Below are 11,331 nucleotides of genomic sequence, written 5' to 3'. Positions count from 1 at the left end.
CCTCTGCTTGATCTGCACAAATTGTTGCAATTGGCTACAGTTTTCTTTCTTTTTTATTTTTTTTAAGCGTTTCTTAAAGCCAGAAGGTTGGAATGTTAAATGAAAATAGTTTTGAGGCATGTGTTTTTTTTCTACATAAGCTTTCATCCTCATTTCATGTGCTTAGCAAAACCTAGAGCCATTAATAACCTGGTCATGAATACATATTCTGTAGCCAATTCTCTTGTATAAATATGTTTTTACCCTTTACCACAGGAGGATGACCACCTGGAAATTGATTCACACTTTTAATTTTCATAAATTTTTCTAGAACTATACCTCCTATATTTTTTGTATTGTGTTCTAAGAAATTGTTGTGGCTTAATACTGTTCTATTCTATTTTCCATTTAGGGAGAAGAGATATTTTTGGATATGTTTGAAGATGAGTACAGAAGCATGGCGGTGAGTTTCTCCATTGACGATACCTCAGTCAACCTTGAAAGGCCTTTAAAACTTAATCTTTATTAATATGTAAGGTTCATATACATTGCTGCCTTTGCTCATTTGTTAGCGATTACATTTGCACATCACATATGATTTCTCTTTATTTTATTTTTTAGAGGTATATTAGGAACAAAATAGCTTTAATGTTCTTTGCTCAGGGATAAGAAGCAGCACCTCCACCTCCATCCTGTTTTACTAATAAGTGTCCATTATTATGGCTGGTAGACTAAGGTGTTGGTTTTTTTTTTTTTTTGGTTTTTCTTTGGTTTTTTTTTTTTTAGAGAACTTAAGTTGACAATTTATAACAGGAACACCAAGGGTCCTGCCACTAACTTAAAGTGATTGTAAAGCTAGATTTTCTCTTTTGCTCATTGATGGACACAGCTCCACTGTTCTCCATATTTATGACTGAGAGGTTTTATAGCATCATCTACCAGGAGTGTAGAACACTAGATCTGCACCTCCTATGGACAGTCTTTTGTGCATAAAACCCCCTCTCACTGCTAGTCCACCATTTCTTCTGCCTAGTGTTGAGGAGTTTGGACCTAGTCTCTGCTGGGACTTGTGGTTCTGCTCTATGTAGTGTTAGGCAACAACATGATCAACTGTGTTTTGGACTCGGTCACTTACAGACCATTTACTGTGATCTACCAGTGAGCCAAATTAATAGGAGAATACGTGCACGTGGAAGTAAGACACTGACACTGTTGTAGTTTGTCAACTTCCTAAAATTCTGTTTTATTGAGGAACTAACAGTATCAGTTATAGGGCTTATGATGCAGGAAAAGCATATACATTGATTGGGTGAAAAGTCCACTGGGTTTCTGCGTGTTCTTCCATCCGTGTTGATATCTTCCAATCATTTTCCCCAAAAAGACTCATTCCCTTTTATGGGGGTTGTTTACATTCAAAGATACTTTTCTCCTAATGAGTCACCTAGGGTGAGACTCCGGATGAAGGCGCCATCTTAATTATCATCATTGTTCTGTCAACCTATATCTCATTGTTTACTTAAGAGAGTAAGGAATTTTTAAAGAGCAAGAAGCAGAAAGTAGCAAGACTATAAAATTGTCATTTTACTGATCATCTAATAAAACATGGACTGTCTATCACAATCCACTACAACTGTACCTCTAACTCCAATGGCGTCAGTTAAGACCAATGGTATTCTATCAGAACCCTTCCCTATTATGAACTGTACCACACTGGGCTGCCCCCTATTACCCCTGCATTTCGCCCTCATGCTTGAGCCCCTCCTTTGTAAAGTCCAGCTGAACTCTGCTATCACTGACCCCCAGGTGAGGGACATTTGCGGCATGGGGACCAGGTGGGATCCGTGAGAGGCTGCGGGCTGCTTGATGGTGTATGCAGAGCTCGACTCTCGTTCCTAGGGATGTCCAGAACTATGAAGACTCTCTCTAGAGGGGTTGTTGGTCAATGTCAGGCTCTCTCTACACGGAGGGGGGGAGACTCATCCAATTTTTGTGTTGCCTAGGGCAGCACGAAACCTAAATACACCCTGACTACAGCTCAATTGCAAATTAAAACTGACTTCCACAGCCCTGAAATGTCTCACAACATTAGCATAAACCTTCAAGGTAAATTTTTCTCGCTTTAGGAGGCTTGTGTTTTACTGGGCAAAAACCTACTTCAGGCCTTACAAATCACCACTCCTACCCACTTTTTCAGACAGGTCCTTCCCTTGTTCACTGAATTTCTCTGGGTGCACAAACATTCTAGGATACGTCGCAGTTTACTCTACACAAACAATATGGCGGCCTAGCAGTTCTGGATATTCAGAAGTACTATGAAGCCACGCACTTGGGAAGACTGATAAACTGGTGTCGTTGAACTGGCTCGATACCCCTGAAATGTGCCACTTGGCGTTATGGGGATCTGCCGTCATCTCTTAAAATGCATCTGTTAATAGGCCCCATACTTTGTGTGTTCTTCTTTTTCCACCTCCTCTGTTTTTTTGGGTCATTCCCCATTCTTCTCAATTCTAGGTAATTCATGCTGGGGCTTCAAAATTGCCCCTTTCGCACCTTACTCAACTTTCAGTACTTCCAGACATCTCACTTCCTTACAACGGATACATAACTCACTATTTGGATGCTGATGGATAAGACAGGTCCCTTCAGTTTAGGTTTCTGGAGGGTGTTAGTGCCACCTTTTCTTCAGTTCTCTTTCTTCCCCGGGTAGTTGCTGTCAGCTGTTAACCTCCCTGGAAGAATGCTGCATGGGTCAGGGCATATTGCTTCGCACTGCGTCTTAGGCATACTCTCTTTTATTGTCACCCTTGGATGATCTTTCTTTACCCTTTATCTGCCAATGGGAGACCGTTCATGGTCAAAAAAGGAACTTCATCTGCTTTGCTTTGATATCATCCATTTGCATGTGAAAGAAAATAACAAACCTTAAGATTCTGACCTGATGGTATCATACTCCTGTAACCCTTCAGAGATACTTTCTGATTACCACGGATTGCTGCTAGAGATGCTGGGAGGAACGGGGGACATTGCTACATATTTTTACATGCTGCCCTAAACTGGAGCATTTCTGGAAAGAGGTGCTTAGAATTTCACAAAAAAAATTACTGATTACCAATTTCTGGATGACCCCAAATTTTTCCTTTTTCATATTTCTGCTATCCCAACTAAAACATATAAAAAGTTCATTTTATGTTATGTTCTTAATACTTGAGTCTTGCATTTCTCTCAAATGGAAAGACCTCCTGGGTAAAGGAGTTGAACCAGATTTGAGGACCTTGTGCCCCCAAAACAAACGCGAGCTATAGTCCAATGCCTAGATTCACTAGAATATGCTTGTCTATTCTGAGGACGGTATGGTTCTCTTTGGGTCAGGCTCAGGTGGCTGATCAGTAGCTACCCTGGTTTCTACCTCTACTCGTTGAAATTCCTTGTGTCCTGTCTAGCAAATGTTTTGAATAATCCAGTAATCCCAGACAGTTTTTCCCCTCTGCAAGTGCTTCCTTGGGCCCAGGCAAGACTTTTTCAGCTTAGACACTTTTTTCATCCAACCCCTCATAAATTTAGAACTTTTGCTGAAAAAAAAATCCTTGCTTGCATGCTGTACTCCTATTTACAATGCAAACTATCTCTTATCTAAACAATGTTCCTTACTCTTGGAGTGACCTACTGATTTTGAATATGAGTGTAGTCAGGGTCCCTCTCAATTGAAACAGATCCCCACTTTTTATAAGCTTTTCTATAACTCTACTCAGGCACTAGGAGTCCAGCATTTATATATGAAATAATGTGAGGCATCTCTTCAGTGCCCCATCTCCCTTATGCATTGGGCTAAAATCTAGGTAGTGACTGATGAATCCTTCATATGTGTGCTGCACCAGGAACCTAACTATAAGGTGTTAATGTTTTGGTTCAGAACTCCTGAGGTCCTTCATGCACTTGATTGCTCCATTCCAAAATACTACTACTGCTATTAAAAGTAGCTACGGCACGGAATCTCCGGTCCGTGCATGTCCGCCTGAGGCTCAGCTGCACAGCTGGAGAAGAAGCCTCTCCTAAGCCCCTCCCTGCCCGCCCACGCTCCGAAAACCCCTCCGCCTTATAAGCGGCACCCCAGAGACCCGATAAGATGGTCCAGGGAGCCTCAAAACATCAGCCCCAGGCTAAACCGATTAAGGAAGCCCTTGCTCGGGCCTCATCAAAAATGGCCACTGGCTCCACAGCACAGACACACTCTCCCTCATATGCAGCCCTGCAGCCGGACCCTGCACACAGCATTTCTGATGGTGAGTCAGACAATGACATGGGGACACCTCGTTCACCCCCTACCCCTGACCCTGCACAACATGACCTTCTCAAGCAATTCAAGAAGATGTTGCACAGAGCCCTTAAACAGACCTCTGACCATATAACGGACAAAGTATCTAAAGAAATTCGTGATATGCGGGTCCGTACATCTGAGCTAGAACATACGATGGACAACCTTGACGCTGCTGTTCACACATACTCAGACGAATTTGAGGCGTTGCGTGACGAAAACCTAACTCTCCAATCCTGTTTGGAGGACTTTGAAAACAGAGCCCGTCGCTCTAACATTCGTATCCGTGGCCTCCCTGAAACCATCACAGATCACTGCCCTCTTCCAAGAACTGACACTTGCCATCCCGATTGAACGCCTTGAATTGGACAGGGTACACCGCGTTTTAGCTCCATGCAGACCAGACGGCCCACCCCTGCGATATCATTGCTAAATTTCACTATTTCCGCACCAAGGAACAAATACTCCAGGCAGCCCGCAACACAGGAACCCTAACCTTCCAAGGACACTCATATCAATTATTTCAAGACCTGTGTCCCGCCACCATTGCCAAACGCAGGGCCATGAAACCCCACTGCAGCTTCTGCAACAACACTGTATAGCATATCTCTGGAACTTTCCTTTTACTGTCCGCTTCTCCCACCAAACCCGTGAATACATCTGCAGATCCCCAGAGGACCTACTCGACACACTCCGCAGCCCTCAACTCCAAATTCCCCTGGATAATCCTGAAGGATCGTGCAGAAGATCTGCTTCTTGTTCACCCCAGAAAATCCACCTCTCAACAACGGCAGCGAGCCTACTCAGCACCCACAAGCGCGGACGTGTTTTATCTCTGGCTCCTGCCCTCCAAGATTCCATGGACTGAAGTCCTCTCCAATCGCTTCCACCTTTCTCAAGCCCTATCCGGGGTCAAACCGGCATCTGGGACTTGACCGCCTTGACTCTCAACCTCTACACTTCTCTGCCGATCACTAATACCAATGAGAATATTCTAGGAGGACTGCAGTTCTGTCCCCAAATCCTAGGGTGGTCCCCCTCACATCCACCCTCCCGGCCTTTTTTCCAAGGCATCCAGCTCATGCTGACCTTCTTGGGCACCCCCCCCCGGACCCCTCTACTTTGATGGTCTTCCGGTCTTGACTTTGTCTTGCCTTTTTGCACCTGCTGTCGCTCAGGTCATGTTGTCCCCCAGTGCACTGCCAACCTCCCTGCGTTGTGTCTCACCTAATAATTTTGTTGCTTCCTTTCTTAGGTTATTCAGTCTTGTTTGTTTAATTTTGTTGGAGCCCCTTTTAGCTGTTGGGCTGTCCTGGACTCATCACCGCCCACCTTATCGCTCTAACCTTGCACCACCTTTTCTGTGTTTGGTGTATCCTACACAAGTGATGTCCTGTTCCAGCAACCCCACGTTAATACTGCATATCTTCCGCAAGCACCTAGCTTTATTATATTCCCAAACAGTCTTTCGATCAATCTTGTGAAGAGAATCTTGATGCTCTTGAGAAGCCGATCACACCAACCGAAACCTTGTCCGCTATCAGAGACTTAAAGACCAGAAAATGCCCTTGCCCTGATGGCTTTTCTGCCTCCTATTATAAGAAATATGCCCACTTAATTTCTCCCGTACTTACCAAAGCTTTCAACGCCATCCTGTCAGGCCAATCCTTCAAACCAGAAACAGTCTCAGCCACTATAACTATGTTACCAAAACCAAATTCCAACGATTCAGCCTGGTCTAACTATAGGCCAATTTCCCTACTTAATATTGATGTTAAGCTCCTCGCCAAAATCCTCTCTACTCGCTTAAACCCAATTATAGGCTCCCTAATACACAAGGATTAGGTGGGTTTTTTCCCTTCTTGGCAAGCTGGTGACAATATACGTCGCGCTTCCCTACTTTCACACATTGCCCGCACCCATTTGTTTCCTGTTACTGGATAATAAAAAATCTTTCGACACTCTCTCATGGTCCTTCCTTAACTTTATTCTGCGCCACTGGGGCTTTGGTCTCCACTTCCTGACATGGATCTCTTCCATATACTGCAACCCCTCAGCTCATGTCCGGTACATGGGACACAAATCAGCTCCTTTCCCAATAGCCCGGGGTACTTGACAAAGCTGCCCGCTTTCACCAATCCTCTCTTCCTTAGCAATCGAACCCCTGGCCCTTTTGATCAGAGCTGACCCAGATATACGGGGCCTGGAAGTTGGAGGGTCACACCACAAACTTTGCGTATTCGCAGACGACGTACTTCTCTTTATGACTTTGCCACTTACCTACGCCCCAACCCTACTTCAGCTTCTACAGGATTATGGCCTTATCTCCGGTCTTCACGTTAACCCTCAAAAGTCTACGGTTCTGAATATTTCCCTCTCCCCTTAAGAGATCTTGCATCTACAACAGGTTCTCCCCTTTTCGTGGTCCCACCACGCTATCCCATATTTAGGCATTAAGCTGATGGCCTCCTTGTCCGACTTATACTCTAACTACCTACCAATGCTCACTCATCTTACTGGCCTTATGCGCCACTGGTCTTCCACTGGCGTGTATGGGAAGAATCACAGTTAGAGATGAGCGAATCGAAGTAGGCGAAGTGGAATTCGAGTCGAATATTGGAAATTTTTCCTAAAATGGCGGCGGACATGTGCGGCGACGGAGCGGGGATGTCTGGGAAGGCGCGCAGACAAGGCGCGCTGACCCATAATGCATTCCTTAATGACATGTGATCGCATTAGCCAATCAGCAGCCAGCCAGCCAGCACTGTGTAATGGTCGAGCTATAAATGGCGGCCATTTTAGAATTCTTCATTTGCCTCCAGTCATTCAAGAGAGGCAGACCGCTCTGTATTAGGGACAGAGTTAGGGCCACAGAAACGTTACTTGGGGACAGAGAAACGTTACTTAGGGACAGAGAAACATTACTCAGGGACACAGAATTGTTAGTGAGGGCCACAGAATCTTTACTTAGGGCCAAAGAAACGCTAGTTAGGGCCACAGAATTGTTACTCAGGGACAGACAGAATTGTTACTGAGTGCCAGAGAATTGTTACTTAGGGCCACAGAAACGTTAGTTAGGGCCACAGAATTGTTACTGAGGGCCACAGAACTGTTACTTAGGGCCACAGAAACGTTAGTTAGGGCCACAGAATTGTTACTCAGGGACAGACACAGAATTGTTACTGAGGGCCACAAAATTGTTACTTAGGGCCACAGAATTGTTACTCAGGGACAGACAGAATTGTTACTGAGTGCCAGAGAATTGTTACTTAGGGCCACAGAAACGTTAGTTAGGGCCACAGAATTGTTACTCAGGGACAGACAGAATTGTTACTGAGTGCCAGAGAATTGTTACTTAGGGCCACAGAAACGTTAGTTAGGGCCACAGAATTGTTACTCAGGGACAGACACAGAATTGTTACTGAGGGCCACAGAATTGTTACTTAGGGCCACAGAAACGTTACTCAGGGACACAGAATTGTTACTGAGGGCCAGAGAATTGTTACTTGGGGCCACAGAATTGTTACTCGGACAGACACAGAATTGTTACTCAGGGACACAGAATTGTTACTGAGGGCCACAGAACCGTTACTTAGGGCCACAGAATTGTTACTCAGGGACACAGAAATGTTACTGAGGGCCACAGAACTGTTACTTAGGGCCACAGAACTGTTACTTAGGGCCACAGAATTGTTACTCGGACAGACACAGAATTGTTACTCAGGGACACAGAATTGTTACTGAGGGCCACAGAACCGTTACTTACTCAGGGACACAGAATTGTTACTGAGGGCCACAGAACTGTTACTGAGGGCCACAGAACTGTTACTGAGGGCCACAGAACTGTTACTTAGGGCCACAGAACTGTTACTTAGGGCCACAGAACTGTTACTTAGGGCCACAGAACTGTTACTTAGGGCCACAGAACTGTTACTTAGGGCCACAGAATTGTTACTCAGGGACACTGAATTGTTACTGAGGGCCACAGAACTGTTACTTAGGGCCACAGAATTGTTACTCGGACAGACACAGAATTGTTACTCAGGGACACAGAATTGTTACTCAGGGACACAGAATTGTTACTGAGGGCCACAGAACTGTTACTTAGGGCCACAGAATTGTAACTCAGGGACACAGAATTGTTACTGAGGGCCACAGAACTGTTACTTAGGGCCACAGAATTGTTACTCGGACAGACACAGAATTGTTACTCAGGGACACAGAATTGTTACTCAGGGACACAGAATTGTTACTCAGGGACACAGAATTGTTACTCAGGGACACAGAATTGTTACTCAGGGACACAGAATTGTTACACAGGGACACAGAATTGTTACTGAGGGCCACAGAACCGTTACTTAGGGCCACATAAACGTTAATCAGGGACACAGAATTGTTACTGAGGGCCACAGAACTGTTACTTAGGGCCACAGAACTGTTACTTAGGGCCACAGAACTGTTACTTAGGGCCACAGAACTGTTACTTAGGGCCACAGAACTGTTACTTAGGGCCACAGAATTGTTACTCAGGGACACTGAATTGTTACTGAGGGCCACAGAACTGTTACTTAGGGCCACAGAATTGTTACTCGGACAGACACAGAATTGTTACTCAGGGACACAGAATTGTTACTGAGGGCCACAGAACCGTTACTTAGGGCCACAGAATTGTTACTCAGGGACACAGAATTGTTACTGAGGGCCACAGAACTGTTACTTAGGGCCACAGAATTGTAACTCAGGGACACAGAATTGTTACTGAGGGCCACAGAACTGTTACTTAGGGCCACAGAATTGTTACTCGGACAGACACAGAATTGTTACTCAGGGACACAGAATTGTTACTCAGGGACACAGAATTGTTACTCAGGGACACAGAATTGTTACTCAGGGACACAGAATTGTTACTCAGGGACACAGAATTGTTACTGAGGGCCACAGAACCGTTACTTAGGGCCACATAAACGTTAATCAGGGACACAGAATTGTTACTGAGGGCCACAGTACCGTTACTTAGGGCCACATAATTGTTACTGAGGGACAGACACAGAATTGTTACTGAGGGACACAGAATTGTTACTGAGGGCCACAGAATTGTTACTCAGGGACACAGAATCGTTGAATTAAAGAGTATGTCAGACAACATGCAGAGGAGTGGCAGAGGAGGCAATGTTTTAGGAGCGAGCAGACGTGGCAGCAGAGGAAGGGGTCGAGGCAGCACTATTCGCAGCCAGAGGCCAGTGCTCCCGGTGTCATCCAGCGGTTGTGTCTCCACCGACAACCCTGCTGTGGTCGATTGGTTGGCTCGGTCGTCTTCCTCTTCCCAGGTCACCTCTGACACCTACAGCCAACGGTCGGTGGGTACGTCAGACACAACCGTTAGTTGGCATGGCCCGGGACCAAGCCCACTGAAATCACGTGTCCTCTACCTGCCCCTGTCCTTTGGTGTTCCCTCACCAAGCGAAGTATCGCATGCTGTGGGCTCAGCCCCACTGTACAGTGAGGAAGAGCTAACAGAGGGCGGTCAGGAACGGGGGGAGACATCCGCCTTTTCAGCAGCCAGGCGAAGAAGTAGTGGCGAGGAGAGTGGCTCGGTAGCCGGTCTAGAGACAGGTCTGTCTCCTGACCCAGACGCAGCCGAGGGGGCTAGTAGTGAGGCGGAGACCCTACTTGATGATGAGGAGGTTGATCGCACTTGGCAGCCTCGTCGTCATCAGGCAATTTTTTCCGCATCATCAGGAGAAGAGGGTGGCAGCTTGGCAGCGAGCGAAACAGTCGGTGGGTTGCCCAGGAGACAGCAGCAGGGTTGCAGCAGTGTCAGTGGAGCCAAACGGCCACGGAGTAGAGCACCAGCTCCACTGCAGCCTACCACCACGGCCAGTAGTGGTGCCGGTGTGCACGGAGGAAGCAGCAGTCAGCCAGTGAGGAGTATCGGGGGCAAAGTTTCCTACTCGGCGGTGTGGCAATTTTTCGTCAAGCCGCCCGAGGAAGTAAACGTAGCCGTATGTCGACTATGTGGCCAGAAAGTCAAGCGTGGCCAGGGGGCCCATGTTGGGACTACAGCGTTGCGGCAGCATATGCAGCGTCGCCATTTGGTGGCCTGGGAAAACCGTGATAAAGATACGGCGGTTCTGCCCGCCCCAGCCCCCGCTCCATCACCCGCTCCGTTACTTGCTCCGTCACCCGACGTCAATCGCCCTCCATCAGCCAGTCAAGGCTCCAACACCTCTGCTGAGGGGAGTTGTCGCTCGTTGGCATCTTCCGCTCGTTCAGATGCTCCTTCTCCTGCTACTCCTCTTCACGGATTCCGTCAGCAGTCTTTCTTGGAATCCGTTTCCAAGAGACAACAGTTTGCGAGCACGCACCCGACGGTGCAAAAGCTGAACGTCCTCCTGTCCAAGTTGCTGGTGCTGCAGTCCCTCCCTTTCCAAGTGGTGGACTCAGCACCTTTCCGAGAAATGATGGCTTGTGCCGCGCCGCGGTGGAGAGTGCCAAGCCGTCATTTCTTCGCCAGAAAGGCAGTGCCAGCCCTGCATTCACATGTAGAAGACATGGTGGGCCAGTCTTTGAGCATGTCGGTCTCTGCCAAAGTGCACGGCAGCGCCGACGTGTGGAGCTGTAACTACGGTCAGGGACAGTACATGTCATTTACGGCCCACTGGGTGAACGTGGTGCCGTCACAGCCGCACCAGCAACTTGGACAGGTCACGCCGCTTTTGCCTCCACGTTTGCACGTCCTTGGTCCGGCAAAGATGTCCGCCTCTACCACCTCTTCTTCCGCCGTGTCCTCAGCCGCCACCCCTGTGCCAAGTCCCATTACCCGACCGGCATATCACATGTGCAGGGCGCAACGGTGTCACGCTGTGCTGCACCTGGTATGCCTTGGCGAACGTAGTCACACAGGGGAGGAACTTCTGAGTGTAATGAACAGAGAAATCGACAGATGGCTGTCTCCGCGCAAACTCAAAATCGGAACCATGTTGACCGACAACGGAAAGAACATGGTGTCTGCTCTGCGTCAAGGAAGGTTGTGCCATGCG

General features: G+C 47.1%; 1 protein-coding gene across 2 annotated transcripts in view; it reads left to right on the top strand.

Moving 5' to 3' along the window:
- Window positions 1-374: 374 nt before the first annotated feature.
- The window catches only part of CLEC16A (C-type lectin domain containing 16A), a 420,420-nt gene continuing 409,463 nt past the window's right edge, over window positions 375-11,331 (top strand). For both annotated transcript variants that reach the window (XM_089689496.1, XM_089689495.1), the window contains exon 1: window positions 375-442. In XM_089689496.1, the coding sequence (XP_089545622.1) occupies window positions 413-442 (30 nt within the window). In that variant the 5' untranslated portion in view covers window positions 375-412. The remainder of the gene's footprint in view (window positions 443-11,331) is intronic.

This window comes from Staurois parvus, unplaced genomic scaffold (assembly GCF_062004578.1).
Source record: "Staurois parvus isolate SC_StPar_1 unplaced genomic scaffold, SC_StPar_1.0 ptg000477l, whole genome shotgun sequence".
Lineage (NCBI taxonomy): Eukaryota > Metazoa > Chordata > Amphibia > Anura > Ranidae > Staurois > Staurois parvus.
The sequence above is the reverse complement of the archived record's forward strand: the minus strand, read 5'-3'. Positions and strand labels throughout refer to the sequence as shown.